Source organism: Grampus griseus (genome assembly GCF_964374135.1).
Source record: "Grampus griseus genome assembly, chromosome: 8".
Lineage (NCBI taxonomy): Eukaryota > Metazoa > Chordata > Mammalia > Artiodactyla > Delphinidae > Grampus > Grampus griseus.
The window spans coordinates 24,338,319-24,362,485 of record NC_139002.1 but is presented as its reverse complement, the minus strand read 5'-3'; the positions used below and the strand labels follow the sequence as shown (position 1 = coordinate 24,362,485).

At 39.2% G+C, this 24,167-nt stretch overlaps 1 protein-coding gene across 1 annotated transcript in view; it reads right to left on the bottom strand.

The window, feature by feature from the left end:
- EXPH5 (exophilin 5) overlaps nt 1-10,725 on the bottom strand; it is a 75,251-nt gene extending 64,526 nt beyond the window's left edge. Inside the window, exon 1 of the mRNA XM_082660643.1 lies at nt 10,592-10,725. Within this exon, the coding sequence (XP_082516769.1) occupies nt 10,592-10,710 (119 nt within the window). The 5' untranslated portion in view covers nt 10,711-10,725. The remainder of the gene's footprint in view (nt 1-10,591) is intronic.
- Nucleotides 10,726-24,167: the final 13,442 nt, after the last annotated feature.

Here is a 24,167-nt window from a genome sequence, read left to right as displayed (position 1 = left end):
CCTTTTTGGTTTTGCTGTGGGCAGCAAAGTGTGCAGCCCCAGGGGATGGATCACGAATGATTTAAGCCTAACATTTAAATCCTATTACTTGATTTCTCAATTCCCTTGCAGCAAAGGGTGGCTTTATGACCTGGTTCTGGTCAATGAGACATAAGGGGAAGTGTGCTGGGATAGCATTTGGCAAAGCTTTTACTTTCATAATAAAGGGGACAGATGCAGTTGGCTCCACCCTATCCCCTCTCTCCCTGCCTTGAACATGGATGTAATGTTTGGAGCAGTTGCAGCCATTTTTCATTGCAAAGACACCAACCAGACATCCTAAACCACTAAACCAGCTAGCAGTCGCCTACTTCTAGATATCTTGTTTATGTCAGAAAACTTTATTCCCAAGTCATTAAAGCCATGATTAGATCTGTTATTTGTGACAACAAGTGTTCTGAATATAAATTCTGAAATATAAATGGGCAAAGGTATAAAGAGAGAATTCATAAATCATGAAATGTAAATAAATAGTAAACATATGAAAAAAGTTCAAATTTATTATAACCACAGTGTCAGAAATTATTGATAAATCTATTATAAGAATATTTTAGCCTACAAAATTAGCAAAGATTAAACATAATAATAATAATAATACGATCCAGGGCTGGGAAGGGTATGGTAAAATAGGAGGCTTTCCGCTGCAAGTCAAGTCAGTGTTCGGTAGAACATTTTTGAAGAGCAAGTTGGTAACAGGTATCATGAATTTAGCAAGTATTTATATTATAAAATAATGATTCTACATTGTGGAATTTACCTTAGGGACACAGTTTAAATTGAATTAAGGATGTAAGCACAAATGTTTGTCCTGGTGTTATTTAACATAGTATAACAGAGAAGAACAAACCTGACTCCATATTTGAATCTATTCCTTTAGCTCTAACCTGTGTGCTCTGTTGCCAGTGCTTAGTCATGCTGGTTCTGAACCTTTTGTACAAGAATGTTGCCTAGAGCCTGAAATATACAGGATAGCCCATTCTCAAGAACATCGTGACCAGACCTAAATGGACAGTTGCAAGAACAAAGAATTCTGGCACCAAGAAGTTTGCAACAACCAGCCACATCCCCTCCCCTTTTAGTATAAAAGAAGGCTGAATTCTAACTTGGGTGAGATGGTTCTTTGGGACACTAGTCCACCTCTTCCTGGTCTGCTGGCTTTCCAAATAAAGTCACTATTCCTTGCCCCAACAACTTGTCTCTCAATTTATTGGCCTGTAGTGCAGCAAGCAGTATGAGCTTGGACTCGTTAACAACAGCAATGAGAAACAAAAAGAATAAGAGAAAACTGAAGAACCTAAAATACTGGAATGATTAATTAAATTATAAAATGCATATAGCAGAATAGTATGCAGCCACAAAAAATAATGTTGACTAAGAGTCTTTAATTTGAAGGGGTTATTTTTATGTCAGATATTACACAAACAAAAATATACACAGTACAGTCACAATTATATGAAAGTGAGTGTGGATGAAAACAGTTTTGATGATTCCTAGAAAGTTAAACCCAGAATTACCAAATGTCACAGTAATTCCACTCTTGGGTATATACCCCAAAGAACTGGGAACAGGTACTCAAAACCCTTGTAGATAAATATTCATAGCAACACTATTCACAATAGCCAAAAGGTGGAAACAACCCAAATGTTTATGAAGAATGGATAAACAAATTGTGGTACGTACATACAATGCAATATCATTCAGTCATAAAAAAGAATGAAGTACAGACACATGCTACAAAGTAGATAAACCTCAAAACATTATGCTAAGTAAAGCAGACACAAAAGGTTATGTATTATATGAAAGGTTCCATTTATATGAAATATTCAGAATAGGTAGATACATATAGACAGAAAGCTGATTGGTGGTTGCCAGCATTGGAGGGAGGCAGGAATGATGAGTAACTTTTAAAAAAATTTATTTTATTGAAGTAGAGTAGATTTACAGTGTTGGGTTAATTTCTGCTGTACAGCAAAGTGATTCAGTTATATATATATATACATACACACACATATATATTCTTTTTCATATTTTTTCATTATGGTTTATCACAGGATATTGAATATAGTTGCCTGTGCTATACAGTAGGACCTTGTTTATCCATTCTATATATAATAGTTTGCATCTGCTAATATCAAACTCCCAATCCATCCCTCCCCCACCCCCTCCCTCTTGGCAACCAACCACAAGTCTGTTCTCTATGTCTGTGAGTCTGTTTCTGTTTCGTAGATAAGTTCATTTGTGTCAAATTTTACATTCCACATATAAGTGATATAATATGGTATCTGTCTTTCGAAGAGTAACTATTTAATGTTTAATTTTGGGGTGATGAAAATGTTTCTAGCCTTGTGCCCAAATATCCCAACACGTTTTGTTGAAAAGACTATCCTTCATTGAACTGCTTTCATACCTTTGTAAAAAAATCAATTGGCTATATTTTGGGGGTCTATTTCTGGACTACATTCTGTTCCATCAAACTATATGTTTTTCCCTTCACAACTACTATGATAGCTTGATTACTGTGATGTCATAGTAAGTCTTAAAATCAAGTAGTGTGATTCTTTCAATTTTCTTCTTTTTTTCAAAATTGTTTTGTCTACTCAGTTCCTTTGTTTTTTCATAAAATTTTTTAAAAATTAGATTTTTAACTGTTCATTGTTATTATATGGAAACACAGTAGATTTTTGTGTATTAATCTTGTATTCTACCACCTTGCTAAATTCACTTATTAGTTCTAGGATTTTTTTGATAGGTTTTTGGGGAGATTTTCTTTGTAGACAATCATGTCATCTGCAAATAGTGATAGTTTTATTTCTTCCTTTCTGATATGTATACCTTTCATTTCTTTGCCTTGCTAGGACCTCAAGTATGATGTTAAATAGGAACGGAAGGATTGATTGTACATCCTTGTCTTGTTCTCAATCTTAAAGGAAAAGCAGTCTTTCACCATTAGATATGATGTTAGCTGTAAGTTTTTTGTAGATATCTTTTATTAGGTTCTATTTCTTCCTTGCCAAGAGGTTTTATCTTGGCTTTTTCTGCATCAACTGATATGATCATGTGTTTTTCTTCTTTAGACTGTTGATATAGTGGTTTACAGTAATTTATTTAAAAACATTGAACCAGCCTTACTGTTATGTATTAAATTGTGTCCTCCAAAAAAGATATGTTGGAGTCCTAACCCCTCGTACCTCAGAACATGACCTTTTTTGGGGATAGGGTCTTTACAAAGGTAATCAAGATAAAATGAGGTCATTAGGGTGGGCTCTAGTTCAGTATGATTGGTGTCCTTATGGAAAGGGCAAAATTTGGACAGCAGAGGCAGACATGCACACAGGGAGAATGCCATGTGAAGACTGGAGTTACACTGCCACCACCCCAGGAACTACCAGAAGTTAGGAGAGGCCTGGAACAGATTCTTCCCAAGTGCCTTCAGAGGGAGCATGGCCCTTCTTGATACCTGGAGGACAGATCTTTTCAGCAGATCTGAAGAACAGAGCAGTGGTTGCCAGGTTACTCTCTCCCCACACCAGATCAGACCCTTCCCTCCTTCAACTACCATTAAATGCATTGTTTTAAAATTGAAACAAAGGCAAACTTGATATAAATATAAAACACCACAACTTTTCTTTGGGAAGTGGGGAGTTTGGTGGTCACTGTAGCCCCTGATTTCCTCTTTCATCATTAGAAAGTCTAACACACAGAGGAATGAGGAAGCTGGCTCCTGTGGTATGCCAAGTTGATATTTTGAGCACAGCCTTTAATTAGGGCTATTGGCAACGCCAATAAGGAAATATTCCTGAGCAGGAGAGTGAAGTGAACCTAGACCCTCAATATTATGGCCTGTGCAGTAACTAACTGCAGAAAAACGGACCTGAATTGCTTTAGCAAGGCTCTTAGCCAACTCGTTCTCAGTTTTAAAACCCAAATGTGCTAACAGGAAGAAGAATATTTTCTGATTAACCTTAATCTGACCTTCTTTGTCCTTCATATGGTTTCCCCAGATCTATCCTTCCCTCACTTTGTACTCCCTCACAGAAGTAAGTTAAAGTCCAGTTAATTAGGAACTGAGTACCTACTAGGTGTGTGAGGCTCTCCATCCCTAAGATAATCCTTGACCACAAAGAACTTGAGATTGATGCAGAGAAACCAACTTACCCATAAATACATTAACATTACAAAATGTATAAAACATTATAAAGAAAAGGGCAGAAAAATATTCAGATATTTTTAAGACAAATATTTTAAAAGTTATATTTATGAAGGAAAAAGAGTTATTTTGCATTTCTTTATTATCAAAAGAAATAATCATTAAAAAATAATCCGTGATAATTTTAAGGAATAAAATAATAGTAAAATGGTTAGAGTTCCTTTAAATATCACATCCAAGAGATAACCATCTTAATAGTTTACAGTATATCCTTACAAAATACATATACGCTTTAAAAAAAAAAAACAGCAATAAAAGAAAATTTCACATATTGAGGTACAGGGAAGTCATTCTGGCTTATACATGAGTAAACTTGAATTTTGTGCTAACTAAAACAGCCTGTGTGTTCATACATTGTACATCTGCTTTAATTATTAAAGAAAAGGGCACAGTGACCAGAAGTAAAGAATGTCCATGTTAAAAGTAAAGATTAAATGCCTCCCTTCCTGGGACACCAATGCTGGTTCTCCTTTGATGATGATTCCCTTCCCAGGTGCCAAGGCTGTACTGACTCACTGTGTATGTGCTGATCTGTTTTTGGTCTCCTTGGAGACCAATCCAAGGAGTAACTAGCTGGGAGAATTTGTCTGAGAGAAAGCTCTCCCCTCAGTTTAAAGGAATTAACTAAATTGGATGTTACTGAAAAGTGCAGACGCCTCAGAGATCCATGATATTGATCCCATTCCTTGTTATATTATCAGAACACTCCAGCCTATAGGGCACTCTTGTGACCTCCAGGCAGTTCTCACAGTCCCTTCCCCAGCCACGCAGGGCTCCATGAGGGCAAGCTACATTTGTACGAAGTCTTCATCTTAGAGGACTTAACCACCAACCAAAAACTTTCATAGACTAAAGCCATTTGGGGCAGAATTTCTTTGCTGTATCCTCAGGGCCAACACAGTGTCTGGCACAGAGTAGATGCCCAATAAATAAGCATCCAAAGTTTCTTGAAAGTCTATCCTAGCCAGAGGCAAATTTCACCAGCTGGAAGAGGAGAGGGCAGGCAGAAAGCCTATGAGAGACAGGAGACTTGTGTATCTTGTTTTTAATCTCCGCAGGATGTTGCAGTTTCCACCAGCTACGGATCACTTCACTACTTTGATATGCACAGTCCCCCTCAGGACTGAGGCACAGCTCAAGTACACTAGTGTAAATCAATCGAAACAGCTAAGTTCTAGAAAACTCTCCTGGGCTGCAATCTTGCCACTGAGCAAAGATAGTCTAAATCTAGACATGCCATTTTTCAACTTAAGTACACCTGGTGCTGTAACATCTTATACTTTATAAGTTTTCTGCAATAGGAAAAATAAACATTTTTGATTTATTGATATCTCTTCTGTGAGCTTGACTAGTTGATATAATCTCTTGGTACTTTCTATTTCAGTCACACTTATGAGATGGGGGTGGTGGGGGTTATAGGTAGGTAGTTGTGTTTTTCAAAGACTTGTAAAAAGTAAGATGCTTTTCAGATTTTATTCCATCTATCTATCTATCTATCTATCTATCATCTATAGTATTTGTGTATATATATGTATACACACACACATATATATTTCCTCCAAGATGTGATAGAAGTAGTAAGGGGAAATTTTTCACCCGCCAATCGTGATTCAAACTCTCAGCCATTTTTCTTCACTGTAGCTAAAACCACAGACTGTACATGGCTTAAAAAGTCACGACCAAGTGAATACTTCCAGGCAAAATCCGTTCCACAATCCAAAAAGAAGCGTAACTGACAGATTATAATTTAAGTATTTCCATTTCTTTAACTGGCTCTCAGAGAATTTCTGTAGCTCAGATCCCAGACTGACAGGACAGAAGAGGATAAATGTAACAGAGTGATTATAGTCCATTACAGGGTTCAAAGGAGGGAGAAATCCCATGTAACTGGGCAGAGGGTATTGAGGGATGAGAAGAAGGTGAAACAAACAGAGACTGAGAAATGGGAAGAGAAGTTGGGACAGCAGAAGCCTCTGACTCCAGCCAGTGCAGACCATTAATTCCTTCATCAAGTATTTATAGGGGGCCTATACAGACAGAAACCTTTGTGACCCAGGTCTCCCTCTCCTCTTAGCCATGAAATCCTACATCTTTCCCCTCATCTGCCTTCCCAGAGCCTTAGGAGGAAGCATGTGTCCGGCATTCCTGCCCAGACTACCAAGCATCCTTACCCCCAGGTCTGATATCCCATCTTGGCAGTGTTGGGTTTGAGGGCAGGAGAGCCCAGCCCCCAGCTGTCAGGGCAAGCCCATGTCTTTCAGCAAACATTTACTGACTGTTCACCATGGGCCAAGAGCTGCAGCAGGCCCTAGAGATTCACGGAAAGGAGAAGCACAGATTTTTGCTATTTTCTTCTAGTTGCTATGCACATGCCCAGATGTCCAGAAGAAACTGAAATAATAACATAAGCACTATTTTGTGTTCTGCTTTTTCACAGAACAGTGCCTCGTACACATTTTTCCACAGCTGCATCCATGACAAGCTTGAGGTGTCTACAAAACCAAGGTAGTCAGAAATATAGAACTAAAATATCATATTGGATGGGACATAATGATGTCTTCATAATTGTCCTTTGTAATGACTGGACTTTTACTTAGATTTGAAATTTTCCACTATTTTGCTATTATAGGTAACACTGCAATATCTGAGAGTATATGTCTTGTTTTTCCTCTACTAAATTGTTTCCTCAGGGAAAAATATGGTATAGTGGAAAGAATACAGGTTTTTAGAGCCAGATAGATTTGGGTTCAAATTCTAGCTCTGCCACTTACGAGCTGTGTGACCTTGGGCAAGTTCCTTAACCTTGCTAAATTTCAGTTTCTCTTCTGTACAAAGTCATTAATAATACTCACCCCAAGGGATGGTTGTGAGGATTAGTCAATGCTGATGGGTAAAATAATTTTGAGATGGATCTGGATTTGAATTCTAGCTCTGCTGCTTAACTTGAACAAGATACTCAACATTTTTAAGCTGTTTCCTTCTCTGTGGAATGGAAATTAAAGTGTGTACCTAACGAGGTTATTGAGAGGATTAATTAAAAATATACAACATGTTTAATACAGTGCCTAGTATACAGTAAGGGACCAATAAATGTTAGCAATTATTATTATCACAGTAATTACTATTATTACTTAAAAAGGCAGCACTTAATAAATGTTGGTGTGGTCATTTTCTCCACCTCAATCTCCGACTAATGAGTAACATTCAAGAATTGGATAACTGGGTCAAGGGCAAGTCATATCTTCACAGGTGTTGCAGTACTGTTCACCAAAAGGATGATATTCAACTTACAATACCACTAACAATATACAGAATCTATCCATTTCACTTCAACCCTCACCAAGTCTTTTTAGTTATTTTTAAAGGTGCAGTATGATATCTTGAGGTTACTTTGATTTTTTCTTTTTTATTTTTTTTTTTACTGTTAGGGTGAACATTTTCCCATATGTTTTGTTTACTGTTTTGATATCTTCTAGTGTGAATGATTTCTTTCTATCTTTGCTTATTCATCAGTTTGAATCTTGGTGTTTTTCTTAAAAATCTGAATAAACTCTTCATATATTGGAAACATTATAATATTTAATGTGAATACTTTCCCAGTAAGCTGGGGCCAAAGAGTTCTGGTACTGATGAAGGAAGATCGGGGGAAGCTCATTTCTACAGGTGGGGCTATGGTCTCCTGCATGGTGAACTCAACTAGTTCTGTGCCATTAACATCCACCTCTGGACACCTCTGGCCTTGCATGATACTGTAGTTCTATATTTCTAACTGTAGGATACTTCTTCTTAGTTGTCTTGTAGACAGCTCAAGCCTATCACAGATAGGCCCTAACCAGCAAAACTTCCAAGCTTCTGCATTTAGTCCCTTCCCTTTTTTTTTTTTTTTTTTTTTTGGTACACGGGCCTCTCACTCTTGTGGCCTCTCCCGCTGCGGAGCACAGGCTCCAGAGGCTCAGGCTCAGCGGCCTAGCCGCTCCGCGGCATGTGGGATCTTCCCGGACCGGGGCACGAACCCGTGTCCCCTGCATCAGCAGGTGGACTCTCAACCACTGCGCCACCAGGGAGGCCAGTGCCTTCCCTTTTTGTCCTAATTAAGAGATCTGAAGACTGTTTCTCAGTATAGTAAAAAGACCTCTGAGAGTCTCTTAGCACTGTTGTATTTTTTCTCAAATAATACTCTTGATTTATAAGTCACGTGTCTTGACTTGATTAGGAAAATACGATGATCAAAAATGAACAGAAGAGCTAAGTTGGCATGTCATCTCAGGACTTTTCTGCATGCCAGTATCTGCTTCTAAAACCAATGCATGTGAGCTGGTGAGCAGAGCAATCCCATGGAGACTGCTATCCAGGGACAGGTATTTGATAGTGAGACACAGGAATCAACCAGGGGAAAATAAAGTACTAGAAATAATTGCCTTGAGCATTTGGCTCAAGTGTCTGCTTTCCTTAAATTATTTGTATACTTTAGTGGTGACATTTAAAAAATTGCTGGGGTAATTATTTTTCAAAGTTTGTTTAATAGTTAACAGTATTGATTTTTTTTCTCTGCTTCAGACCTTTATTAAACAGATTTTTTAAAAAACAAAGCAGAAAAAAATGTTGTGCCTGAGTAAATAATCTTAATTATTTTAAATTTCCTCTCTGATAATGCCAATATTCCTATCATAACAGTATTGATTTTTGTCTTAGCATTATGGCTTTTTTTGCTGATGCTCCAGTTAGGATATGAGTGCCATGAAATCAGAAAATGTGTTTTAGCCTTCCTTCTAAGGCCTAGCCCAATGGCCTTTGCCATCTAAGTGTAGTTCCCCCTAAAGTCAGCTGCCACAGGCACCATGAGCTGCTATAGAGAAAACACAACAAGGCAAGCATGCAGTTCTAATGCTCTGCTTCCCAACATTGGGTGTGCCTGTGTACACTGCACGTGCATACGTGTGGGCACATGCTCCTGGGTGTATGTGGGTGTGGACATACTGTGCTCACGAGGGCATATTTCTTCATAGTTTGAAGAAATTATGGAGCCTATTTTTCTAAAGGCAGAGTATGATGGCGTGAAATACACATCCTCAAACTTCAAATATTCACTTCTCCCCACAAGAGTCATATCTGGGGGGTAGGGGGTGGGGAGAGAAGACAGGGTTTTGGGCCCAGTGTGTTTTAATCGCTTCTACAAAACCAGCTAGGGTTTCCCTATGTGAAGAGTATCTTTGGAGGTTTTTTCCCTGGGGGTTTGGGGGGTGAGGGGTAAGTAGGATGCCTGGAAGGAAGTGGAAACATAGAACCTAGATCACCAAGAAGTTGTTCACAAACAAAATGGCTTTCTAAATTCCATCAGTGCCACACTTTCTGGTCTGAGAGTGATGCCCTAAATTTTCTTCCACAATCCACTGGAGGCCTTGGGTGGGTTTATTCCAGGATTGGTGAGAAAGTCTTTAATTCATTCCAAGACTTATCCCACACTTCCCCAGCAGAAAAACTGGTTACTTTACATCTCAGGCAATGATCTCTGGATTTCATTTCCTGGTAACTAATCCCTCACCTCCAACACTGTACAGTAAGGTCAAGGGGGAAATTCCGCAGCAACTTCTTCCCCAAGCGCCACACACAAGGGGATCGAACCATTCTAGACACCCCACGCGGCCCAGTCCCAGCTGGGTTCACTCCACACAATTTGGCAAGTTCCTCGAACTCCAGCCCTTGGGGTGGGAAACACTTGGCCTCCAGTGAGATGCCAGCTCCCCCGGGCCTCGCTGACGGCCCGCGTCGGATGGAGAGGGAGGTTTCTCTGGGGCAGAGGAAGAGTGTGTTGGGCGAGAGTGGACGACCCGGAGGCCTCTGTAAGCACGTGGATGCGCGCGGGCAAGACTGCGCTCCCCACCCCGTTTCATGGGCCCACCTGGCCCGCGCCACGTGGCAGCCTAGGAGACACCTGAGAGATCCGCCACCCAGCCTGGACCCCCTGCGGCGATTGCCGCCCACGTGTCCCGGTCTGGGGCCGGAGCCGCAGCGCAGGATCCACTCTGAGAAGAAACGCGCCAAGGCACGCTCCCGCGCGGCGAGGGCAGGGGCGCGCCCTACGCTGCGGGACCTGAGCTCGCAGTCCAGCCTGCCCGGAAGGCCGTGTCTGCACCAGCAGCGCCTCCCAACGTTCTCAAGAGAGACTCACTGCAGATTTCCCCCTGCCGGGCCGCGCGCTCCGGACGAACGCTGAGCGTCCCCGAGCCTCGGACAGGTGCCCCACAAAAGCTCGACCCCTTCCTCCACTAACGCCGGGCTCGGGGGACGCCGCGGACGCCCCCCACTGTGGCCCAGACCCAGGGGAAAAAGGAATTAGCTCGGTACCTGATCCTGTCCTTCTCTGCCCTCTGTAGCTCCTCATTTCTTTCCAGCACCTGAAGGATCTTCCTGGCTTCTTCTTCATTTAGGAAACTGAAATCAAACCCCTGAGGAACTTTCGTCATATCCTCTACTGTGTGTGAATTAACACTTAAGCTCTTGGCGCTTCCTGTTACAATGACATTTTTCAAGCTATAGAAGACCAGTTTCAGGAACTTGATCCTATAGCCAATGATAAGTCCTCCCGTTTGAAAATCTAAAACCACAAACCTAGGGAACAGCCCACACCTACAGGGCTCTCAATGACATATTTCTCTCAGCCTATCCAACCGAGATGCAAAATGAACGGCTGAAGGGAGAGAGGGAACCAATCCCATTCCAAAGGGGCGGCCCCTTCCACGCTCCTCCCTTCCCTCCCCCACCCGCTATCAGACTTGTTGACGATCCTACGTAATTTTGCTCGTGAGGCAGAGGCTTCAGTATTGGCTCTAGCGTATTTATTTTGGCTGTTGTTTGCCCACAAAACTTGAACTTGACTAGCAGGAGTGAAAGGGAGACAGTTTCACGACTAATCCTCCTTTCCAAAGAAGAGCTTATAGGAAATAGAATTGCGCTTAGGAGCTTTGGAACTGGCAAAAGGGTTAGCCTATTAGAAAGACCCGGAAGGATTGAATTTACTATACAGCTGGCTGTAGGCGGACCAGGCCCCAAGGCTGAATTTAGTGTATCCTTGGAAATAAATTATTTGTCGAGTCTCCCATCCCTCAGATACCCCCAATTCATTGTCCACAGAAGGCATTCTCGGACTTTAGAAAAATCAAACAAACACAAAGCCGTTTATGGTATTTTAACAGAAGACATGACCAAAGGATGGTAAAAAGCACCTGTTTGTAGTTTTCTATAAGATTTGATAATCTTCTTAATAAATTGTTTCAGGGAAATAATAAAAGTGCCACTTTAGGGGCTTCCTTGGTGGTGCAGTGGTTGGGAGTCCGCCTGCCAATGCAGGGGACGCGAGTTCGAGCCCTGGTCCGGGAAGATCCCACATGCCGCGGAGCAACTAAGCCCGTGCGCCACAACTACTGAGCCTGAGCTCTAGATCCCGCGAGCCACAGCTACTTAGCCCACGTGCCACAACTACGGAAGCCTGCGTGCCTAGAGCCCGTGCTCCACAACAAGAGAAGCCACCACAATGAGAAGCCCGTGCACCACAATGGAGAGTAGACCCCGCTCGCTGCAACTAGAGAAAGCCCGTGCCCAGCAACGAAGACCCAACACAGCCAAAAATAAATAAATAAAATAAATAAATTTTAAAAAAAAAGTGCCACTTTAAAACACCTAATCCTCTAAGGTAGAATGTAATCTTATGAAACCACAGAAATAGCTTTCCCTAGAAAGTACTATTCCAAGATATGATGGAAATTTCTAAATATATTTATAAATATACATTTAAAAAATTATCCGTACTTTAAAATGTATAACTCAGAAATAACTAAATTTTCTTGTCAATTGCATTATTATGAACTTTCATCAAATCTTTAACCATGGTCATTTTAAAGTCTTTTGTCATTTACAGACAGTTCTGGGTATACTCTGATGCTTTTGCAAAAATGTTCCTATAAAAGGGTTTCTATCCTCAAGGAATTCATGGAAAAGACAGGTTTCTGGTAACTGACTATACTGCTGAACTGAATGAATAAGCATTTTCAGAACTCTAATAGAAAACTGATGAATTCATAAAGTGCTAACCAAAGATCAAGATAAAAAAATTAATTACATGGGACTGAGTGAACTGATGAAGATGATTATAATTTTTGTGACTTTCTGTTTGAATTAAAAAAAAAATCCCACAAGGACTCAGAGGCAAAAAATATACAAATCAATTTTCACTGCAAAGTAAAGGAGCTGTTACAGTGGAGGATTACTGGATTGAATGTCAATATTATGACATAGTATGAGTGTGTTTCGTGTTTGGTAATTGCAATCATTGTTGCTTTTGTTGTGGTCATCCAAAAAAAAAATTGAGTAAAACTGTTATAACAGAACTCTGTCCATTTCCACTGAATGATTCCTCAGCACTTAAATGCATTAAAGATTGATAGGATTGAAAAAAAAATTATCCAGCCTTTTTCAGAAAACATTTTGCTTCTTTTGGCTTCACTTTGCACACAAAAATAGCTTCATCAGATCAACTTTATTGTCCCATAGCCTTAATGTGGTCACATAGTATGTAGTGGTGATGGTTACTAAGAGTTAAAATGTGCTTCCACATGTATCATCTCTTTTCATAGTGAATAAGCACAATAAAGATTTTCTATCTGCAACAAAAACATTTGTCAAAAATGGCTATTATGTTTTGGCCTTTGGATCCTCTACTCACCTTGATCATACTTATTTAAGACATGTCTAGGCAGGTAGGCTTTAACTAACTTCTGTGGGCATCTGTTATTTCTATGAAACAGGAATTAATTCAGCTCACCAATGTTGTACAACACACAGAACTTCTTTATAAATAATCTCTGTGTTAATGATGGTTTAGGAATGTGTCTTGTTTATGATGTCCATTTTTTCTACTCTTTAGTGTGTTCATTTATTCAGCATACATATGGAACTTTTTAAATGTGTGCACAGGTAGGCTCTTATTTTGTTCCTGGTGTAGCAGTGAATTGATTTCAAATAACATGTAATGGTGCCTACTATATGAAAGCACTATACACTGTGAAGAAGATAGTCCTTGTCTTTAGGAAGTTTATAATACAGTGAAGGAGACAACACAAATAGAAAAATGACTACATAACAAAGAAGAACATAATGGATGTATAAAGTAAGTTCTATTAGAGCACAGAAGGAAGAAGTTAGTTCCAGCTGAGTGCTTCAGGGGAGGAAATGGTACTTGGGTTGCAACATGAAGAGTCATATTTCAATAGGAAGAAATGGAGGGTAGTGGGAGGAGATGTGTGAGTCTATTCTAGGCAAGGGAAACAGTGCACTGAGTAGCAGAAGTACACTCTAGGAATCTTCTCATAATTCCTCTACTCCTCTGGCTAATGGCCAAAGTGAGTTAAAACTTGGAAGCTAGGAAATAGAGGGGCATATTCAGGGATTGGTAAAAGATGTGTTTTGGCTAGAGTATGAATTCTAAATAGGGGCAATATTGCCCCTGGTGGAGCAAAAATTGGTTCTTGGAGGGTAAAAACATCTTACTTTTTAAATGGAAAGTACAGATATACACCCAGTGTATAAACAGACAGTATACCTATGGCATTAAAATTTCATGAGAGGGACGATTAAGAAAAAAATAAAACCCTTAAAAGACACCTTGGGGGACAATAATTAAAAGGGTTGAAAAACCACTGAGGTAGGGCATAGGACATGGAAAGAGTAAATAAGGCTGAGCCCTGACTATGAATGCCATGCTGAAGAATGTGGACTCCACTGTGTAAGAATGTGGACTCCACTGTGTAAGGAGTCAACACAGGCTTTAAGGATGACAATGATAAAGTTGAAGCTGAATATTGGGATGACGATTCTGGCAGCAGTAGGTAAGAAAGAGTAGAGTGAGGGTGGTAGCAAGGGGCACTGTTGGGTTGGAAAGCTGATGCAGGAGAAAGGGGAAGGAGGACCAGAACTAAAGCAGTGGAATTGGGAATAGAAACGAGGCTTGGAGTCCAAAGATATTGGCTGGACTTGGTAACTCATTAGATATGAGAGTTAAGAAAGAAAGAGGCACAAAGATTATGCAAGGTTTCAAGAGAAGTGTCTGAAAGGAGTGTAGTCTTTTTGATTATAGGAGAAGCATAGGGCTTGTAAAAAGATTAGGAGTTCAGTTTTAGACATAAAGAGTTTGAGGTACCTGCAATTTATCCACATAGAGGTACTGAGCAAAAGTGAAAAATGTGGGACCAGAAATTCTTGACACATGGATGGAGAAGTAGATTAGGAAGTCATCTGCTTAAAGATGATTGCCAAAATCCTGAGACTAGATAAGATGGCCAGAGCAAAGGGGAGATAGAATTAGAGGCTGTGTTCAGAACCTTGAATGACCACCCGGGACATCAGCACCCAGGCATGTTTCAGCCCTGGGTTATGGCACAAAGGGGAATATGATTGAGAAATTTTTATATTGAAGTTTTATACTGAGAAATTTATAAGGCATTGGGGTTGCCCTGGAAACCACAGAGGCACTTTCTGTGGGGCTATAAACTTAGTGTTTTTAAAGTAAAAATAATTCTCAACGGGTTGTTTTACAGGCTCCTTCAGCCAGCTCCAAGCAGCCATTTTCATCCTTAGTATTTGGTAAACCTGACAACCTCCTGCCCAGTCTCCCAGCTAGAGAGATACTCATCAGTTTGGTTTTTAATGGTAGCAGTTGGATAGAGAGCAATGATCTTTTTTATTAACATCTTTATTAGAGTGTAATTGCTTTACATTGTTGTGTTAGTTGCTGCTGTATAACAAAGTGAGTCAGCTATATGTATACATATATCCCCATATACCCTCCCTCTTGCGTCTCCCTCCCACCCTCCCTATCCCACTCCTCTAGGATCAGGAATATGTGAGAAAGGACATCACCTTCTACGTCAATCCCCAAACTGCCTACTTCTAAAGCCCCATCTTGATCTGACCGTGTTATCCCTCCAAACCTGCCCCAGTCAGTTGGTTTCATTATGGTCTCTGTCTGCTTAGACTCTTTCCCTGCCTTGTGCTCACCCATCTACTCCACTGTACTTATCTATATCCTGCTCATTTTAAGGCTTGGCTCAACTTTACTTCCTTTATACCTTCCCTATGCACCTACTCCAACTTACCTACACTACTTCTCCAAAAGCTTTTAGATCTATTAATCAGTTCCACACAACTTAATGCCAAATTATTCACTATTTTTTCATGTATTTTAAATTTGGACTCTCTAATGAGATTGTAAACTTGTTGATATTAAACCTTTTAAAGACAAGAGTTTCATTCTAAAGGTTCAGCTCACTTTGCATATGAACACTTTCCTTACCCTCTCCATGTGATTCATCCCTGCCTGATGACACACTCTCTCAAGCCTCACTCTACCCATGCAGACCTTTACCATAGCACCTGGAACTAATTCTTTTTTTGGGGAATTTTATTTATTTTTTTATACAGCAGGCTCTTATTAGTTATCCACTTTATACGTATTAGTGTATATATGTCATTCCCAATCTCCCAATTCATCACACCACCCCACCCCCACCCCCGCCGCTTTCCCCGCTTGGTGTCCATACATTTGTTCTCTACATCTGTATCTCAATTTCTGCCCTGCAAACTGGTTCGTCTCTACCATTTTACTAGGTTCCACAGATATGCGTTAATATACGATATTTGTTTTTCTCTTTCTGACTTACTTCACTCTGTATGACAGTCTGTAGAGCCGTCCACATCTCTAAAATGGGCCAGTTCCATTCCTTTTTATGGCTGAGTAATATTCCATTCTATAAGTGTACCACATTTTCTTTATCCATTTGTCTGTCGATGGGCATTAACTTGCTTCCATGACCTGGCTATAGTAAACAGTGCTGCAATGAACATTGGGGTGTATGTGTCTTTTTGAATTATGGTTCTCTCTGGGTACATGCCCAGTTGTGGGATTGCTGGGTCATATGGTAATTCCATTTTTAGTTTTTTAGAGAACCTCCATACTCTTTCCATAGTAGCTGTATCAATTTACATTCCCACCAACAGTGCAGGAAGGTTCCCTTTTCTCCACACCCTCTCCAGCATTTGTTGTCTGTAGATTTTCTGATGATGCCCATTCAGACTGGGCTGAGGTGATACCTCATTGTAGTTTTGATTTGCATTTCTCTAATAATTAGTGATGTTGAGCAGCTTTTCATGTGCTTCTTGGCCATCTGTATGTCTTCTTTGGAGAAATGTCTATTTAGGTCCTCGGCCCATTTTTGGATTGGGTAGTTTGTTTTTATAATATTGAGCTGCCTGAGCTGTTTATATATTTTTCAGATTAATTCTTTGTCTGTTGATTTGTTTGTAAATATTTTCTCCCATTCTGAGGGTTGTCTTTTCATCTTATTTGTAGTTTCCTTTGCTTTGCAAAAGCTTTTAAGTTTCATTAAGTCCCATTTGCTTATTTTTGTTTTTATTTCCATTACTCTAGGAAGTGGATCAAAAAAGATGTTGCTGTGATTTATGTCAAAGAGTGTTCTTCCTAGGTTTTCTTCTAAGAGTTTTATAGTGTCTGGTCTTACATTTAGGTGTCTAAAACATTTTGAGTTTATTTTTGTGTATGCTGTTAGGGAGTGTTCTAATTTCATTCTTTTACATGTAGCTGTCCAGTTTTCCCAGCACCTTATTGAAGACACTGTCTTTTCTCCATTGTGTATCCTTGCTTCCTTTGTCATAGATTAGTTGACCATAGATGTGTGGGTTTATCTCTGGGCTTTCTGTCCTGTTCCATTGATCTATATTTCTGTTTTTGTGCCAGTACCATTTGTCTTGATTACTGTGGCTTTGCAGTATAGTCTGAAATCAGGGAGTCTGATACCTCCAACTCCATTTTTTGCCCACAAGACTGCTTTGGCTATTTGGGGTCTTTTCTGTCTCCATACAAATTTTAAGATTTTTTGTTCTAGTTCTGTAAAAAAATGACATTGGTAATTTGATAGGGGTTGCATTGAATCTGTACATTACTTTGGGTAGTATAGTCATTTTCACATTATTGATTCTTCCAATCTAAGTACATGGTATATCTCTAAATCTGTTTGCATCATCTTTAATTTCTTTCATCAGTGTCTTACAGTTTTCTGCATACAAGTCTTTTGTCTCCCTAGGTAGGTTTCTTCCTAGGTAAATTATTCTTTTTGTTGCCATGCTAAATGGGAGTGTTTCCTTAATTTCTCTTTCAGATTTTTCATCATTAGTATACAGGAATGCAAGAGACTTCTGTGTATTAATTTTGTATCCTGCAACTTTACCAAATTCACTGATTAGCTCTAGTAGTTTTCTGGTGGCATCTTTAGGATTCTCTATGTATAGTATCATGTCATCTGCCAACAGTGACAGTTTTACTTCGTCTTTTCCAATTTGTATTCCTTTTATTTCTTTTTCTTCTCTGATTGCCGTGACTAGGACTTCCCAAACTATGTTGAATAATAGTGGTGAGAGTGGACATCCTTTCTTCTCCTGATCTTTGAGGAAATGCTATAAGTTTTTCACCATTGAGAATGATTTTTGCTGTGGGTTTGTCATATATGGCCTTTGTTATGTTGAGGTAGGTTCCCTCTATGTCCACTTTCTGGAGAGTTTTTAAGCATAAATGGGTGTTGAAATTTGTCAAAAGTTTTTACTGCATCTATTGAGATGATCATATGGTTCTTCTTCAATTTGTTAATAGGGTGTACCAGAGTGATTGATTTGCGTATATTGCAGAATCCTTGCATCACTGGGATAAATCCCAATTGGTGATGGTGTATGATCCTTTTAATGTGCTGTTGGATTCCTTTTGCTAGTATTTTGTTGAGGATTTTTGCAACTATATTCGTCAGTGATATTGGTCTGTAATTTTCATTTTTTGTAGCATCTTTGTCTGGTTTTGGTATCAGGGTGATGGTGGCCTCATAGAATGAGTTTGCAAGGGTCTCCTGCAGAGGCAGGGTTGGGGAGCTGTGGCTCACTGTGAGGACAAGGACACTGTCAGCAGAAGTTCTGAGAAGTATTCCTTGGCGTGAGTCCTCCGAGAGTCCACTGTTATCCCCACCAAAGAGCCGGGTAGACTCCAGTGTTGGGTCGCTTCAGGCCAAACAACCAACAGGGAAGGAACCCAGCCTCACCCCTCAGCAGACAAGCATATTAAAGTTTTACTGAGATCTGCCCACCAGAGCAATACCCACCTCTACCCACCACCTGTCCCTCCCATCAGGAAACTCGAACAAGCCTCTTAGATAGCCTCATCCACCAGAGGGCAGGAAGCAGAAGCAAGAAGAAATACAATCCTACAGGCTGTGGACCAAAAAACACATTCACAGAAAGATAGACAAGGTGAAAAGGCAGAGGGATATGTACCAGATGAAGGAACAAAATAAAACCCAAGAGAAACAACTAAATGAAGTGGAGATAGGAATCCTTCCAGAAAAAGAATTCAGAATAATGATAGTGAAGATGATCCAGGACCTTAGAAAAAGAATGGAGGCAAAGATTGAGAAGATGCAAGAAATGTTTAACAAAGACCTAGAAGAATTAAAGAACAAACACCTAGAAGGATTAAAGAACAAACAAACAAAGATGAACAATACAATAACTGAAATGAAAAATACACTAGAATGAATCAATAGCAAAATAACTGAGGCAGAGAACAGATAAGTGACCTGGAAGACAGAATGGTGAAATTCACTGCTACGGAACAGAAAAAAGAAAAAAGAATGAAAAGAAATGAAGACAGCCTAAGAGACCTTGGGAAAACATTAAATGCAACAACATTCACATTATAGGGATCCCAGAAGGAGAAGAGAGAGAGAAAAGACCCGAGGAAATATTTGAAGAGGTTATAGTTGAAAACGTTCCGAACACGGGAAAGGAAATAGCCACCCGAGTCCAGGAAGTGCAGAGAGTCCCAGGCAGGATAAACCCAAGGAGAAACACGCTGAGACACATAGTAATCAAACTAACAAAAATTAAAGACAAAAAAAAATTATTGAAAGCAACAAGGGAAAAATGACAAATAACATACAAGCGATCTCTCATAAGGTGAACAGCTGATTTCTCAGCAGAAACTCTACAAGCCAGAAGGGAGTGGCATGCTATATTTAAAGTGATGAAAAGGAAGAACCTACAACCAAGATTACTCTACCCAACAAGGACTTCATTCAGATTCCATGGAGAAATCAAAAGCTTTACAGACAAGCAAAAGCTAAGAGAATTCAGCACCACCAAGCCAGCTTTACAACAAATGCTAAAGGAACTTCTCTAAGTGAAAAACACAAGAGAAGAAAAGGACCTACAAAAACAAACCCATAACAATTAAGAAAATAGTCATAGGAACATATATATATCGATAATTACCTTAAATGTAAGTGGATAAAATGCTCCAACCAAAAGACACAGGCTCACTGAATGGATACAAAAACAAGACCCATATATATGCTGTCTACAAGAGACCACTTCAGACCTAGGGACACATACAGACTGAAAGTGAGGGGATGGAAAAAGATATTCCATGCAGATGAAATCAAAAGAAAGCTTGAGCAGCAATACTCATACCAGATAAAATAGAGTTTAAAATAAAGAATGTTACAAGACACAAGGAAGGACACTACATAATGATCAAGGGATTGATCCAAGAAGAAGATATAACAATTGTAGATATATATGCACCCAACACAGGAGAATCACAAAACATAAGGCAACTGCTAACAGCTATAAAAGAGGAAATCGACAGTAACACAATAATAGTGGGGGACTTTAACACCTCACTTACACCAATGGACAGATCATCCAAACAGAAAATTAATAAGGAAACACAAGCTTTAAATGACACAATAGACCAGATAGATTTAATTGATATTTATAGGACATTCCATCCAAAAACAGCAGATTACACTTTCTTCTCAAGTGCACAGGGAATATTTTCCAGGATAGATCACATCTTGGGTCACAAATCAAGCCTGAGTAAATTTAGAGAAAATTGAAATCATATCAAGCATCTTTTCTGACCACAACACTATGAGATTAGAAATGAATTACAGGGGAAAAAACTGTAAAAATCACAAACACATGGAGGCTAAACAATACGTTACTAAATAACCAAGAGATCACTGAGGAAATCAAAGAGGAAATCAAAAAATAACCAGAGACAAATTACAACAAAAACACGATGATCCAAAACCTATGGGATGCAGCAAAAGCAGTCCTAAGAGGGAAGTTTATAGCAGTACAAGCCTACCTCATGAAACAAGAAAATTCTCAAATAAACAATTTAACCTTACACTTAAAGGATCTAGAGAAAGAAGAACAAACAAAACCCAAAGTTAGTAGAAGGAAAGAATTTATCAAGGTCAGAGCGAAATAAATGAAATAGAAACAAAGAAAACAATAGCAAAGATCAATTTAAAAAGTGGTTCTTTGAGAAGATAAACAAAATTGATAAACCATTAGCCAGACTCATCTAGAAAAAGAGGGAGAAGACTCAAATCAATTAAATTAGAAATGAAAACGGAGAAGTTACAACAGAAACCACAGAAATACAAAGCATCCTAAGAGACTACAAGCAACTCTATGCCAATAAAATGGACAACCTGGAAATAAATGGACAAATTCTTTGAAAAGTATAACCTTCCAAGACTGAACCAGGAAGAAATAGAACATATGAACAGACCAATAACAAGTAATGAAGTTGAAACTGTGATTAAAAATCTTCCAACAAACAAAAGTCCAGGACCATATGGCTTCACAGGTGAATTCTAACAAGCATTTAGAGAAGAGCTAACACCCATCCTTCTGAAACTCTTCCAAAAAATTGCAGAGGAAGGAACACTCCCAAACTCATTGTATGAGGCCACCATCACCCTGATACCAAAACCAGACAAAGATGCTACAAAAAATGAAAATTACAGACCAATATCACTGATGAATATAGATGCAAAAATCCTCAACAAAATACAAGCAAACAGAATCCGACAACACATTAAAAGAATCATACACCATGATCAAGTGCGATTTATCCCAGGAACGCAAGGATTCTTCAATATATGCAAATCAATCAATGTGATACACCATATTAACAAATTGAAGAAGCATAATCATATGATCATATCAATAGATGCAGAAAAAGCTTTTGACAAAATTCAACACCCATTTATGATAAAAACTCTCCAGAAAGTGGACATAGAGGGAAACTACCTCAACATAATAAAAGCCATATATGACAAACCCACTGCAAACATCATTCTCAATGGTGAAAAACTTATAGCATTTCCTCAAAGATCAGGAGAAGACAAGGATGTCCACTCTCACCACTATTATTCAACATAGTTTTGAAAGTCCTAGCCACGGCAATCAGAGAAGAAAAAGAAATAAAAGGAATACAAATTGGAAAAGACGAAGTAAAACTGTCACTGTTGGCAGATGACATGATACTATACATAGAGAATCCTAAAGATGCCACCAGAAAACTACTAGAGCTAATCAGTGAATTTGGTAAAGTTGCAGGATACAAAATTAATACACAGAAGTCTCTTGCATTCCTGTATACTAATGATGAAAAATCTGAAAGAGAAATTAAGGAAACACTCCCATTTACCATGGCAACAAAAAGAATAATTTACCTAGGAAGAAACCTACCTAGGGAGACAAAAGACTTGTATGCAGAAAACTGTAAGACACTGATGAAAGAAATTAAAGATGATACAAACAGATTTAGAGATATACCATGTACTTAGATTGGAAGAATCAATAATGTGAAAATGACTCTACTACCCAAAGTAATGTACAGATTCAATGCAATCCCTATCAAATTACCAATGTCATTTTTTTACAGAACTAGAACAAAAAATCTTAAAATTTGTATGGAGACAGAAAAGACCCCAAATAGCCAAAGCAGTCTTGTGGGCAAAAAATGGAGTTGGAGGTATCAGACTCCCTGATTTCAGACTATACTGCAAAGCCACAGTAATCAAGACAAATGGTACTGGCACAAAAACAGAAATATAGATCAATGGAACAGGACAGAAAGCCCAGAGATAAACCCACACATCTATGGTCAACTAATCTATGACAAAGGAGGCAAGGATATACAATGGAGAAAAGACAGTCTCTTCAATAAGTGGTGCTGGGAAAACTGGACAGCTACATGTAAAAGAATGAAATTAGAACACTCCCTAACAGCATACACAAAAATAAACTCAAGATCGATTAGAGACCTAAATGTAAAACCGACACTATAAACCTCTTGGAAGAACACTCTTTGACATAAATCACAGCAAGATCTTTTTTGATCCACCTCCTAGAGTAATGGAAATAAAAACAAAAATAAGCAAATGGGACCTAATGAAACTTAAAAGCTTTTGCAAGGGAAAGGAAACTACAAACAAGACGAAAAGACAACGCTCAGAATAGGAGAAAACATTTGCAAACGAATCAACGGACAAGGGATTAATCTGCAAAATATATAACCAGTTCATGCAGCTCAATATTAAAAAAACAAACAACCCAATCCAAAAATGGGCAGAAGACCTAAATAGACATTTCTCCAAAGACATACAGATGGCCAAGAAGCACGTGAAAAGCTGCTCAACATCACTAATCATTAGAGAAATGCAAATCAAAACTACAATGAGGGCTTCCCTGGTGGTGCAGTGGTTGGGAGTCTGCCTGCCGATGCAGGGGACACGGGTTCAGGCCTTGGTCCGGGAGGATCCCACGTGCCGTGGAGCGGCTGGGCCCGTGAGCCATGGCTGCTGAGCCTGCGCGTCTGGAGCCTGTGCTCCGCAACGGGAGAGGCCCATGTACGCAAAAAAAAAAAAAAAAAAAAAAAAAAAAAAAAAAAACTACAATGAGGTATCACCTCAGCCCAGTCAGAATGGGCATCATCAGAAAATCTACAGACAACAAATGCTGGAGAGGGTGTGGAGAAAAGGGAACCCTCTTGCACTGTTGGTGGGAATGTAAATTGATACAACCACTATGGAGAACAGTTTGGATGTTCCTTAAAAAAACTAAAAGTAGAATTACCATATGACCCAGCAATCCCACTACTGGGCATATACCCAGAGGAAACCATAATTCAAAAAGAGTCATGTACTCCAAAGTTCATTGCAGCACTATTTACAAGAGCCAGGTCATGGAAGCAACCTAAATGCTCATCGACAGACGAATGGATAAAGGAGATGTGGTACACATATACAATGGAATATTACTTCGCCATAAAAAGGAACGAAATTGGGTCATTTGTAGAAATGTGGATAGATGTAGAGACTGTCATACAGAGTGAAGTAAGTCAGAAAGAGAAAAACAAATATCATGTATTAACGCATATATGTGGAACCTAGAAAAATTGTCCAGATGAACCGGTTTGCAGGGCAGAAATTGAGACACAGATCTAGAGAACAAACATATGGACACCAAGGGGGAAAGGGGCCAGGGGGGTGGTGGTGGTGTAAGAATTGGGAGATTGGGATTGACATATATACACTAATATGTATAAAATGGATAACTAATAAAACCTGCTGTGTGAAAAAATTAATAAAATAAAATTCAAGGAAAAAAAAGAAACTTTTCTTTGCATGTTTACCACTACACATAATGGTCATGAGCTCTTGAAAGCGTCTGTGTACAAAGATGGAATCTGTATAACACAGTGCTCTTTTATGACGACATGCCCTTTATAGCACTTGCTGTGTGATGACTCAGTTCAATTATTCCACCACTTGTCTTTATTTGTACCACTTGTAAAACTTTCCCTAATTTATACATGAAGGCTCCACTTGGATTGAACACATCATTCATGTATTATATATGCTTCTTGTGTTTTTTTTTCTCTCATTGGCCTATAACAATCAAAGTAGTTCATAACTCCCTTGCATCACATTGCTTTCTACAAACAAATGAA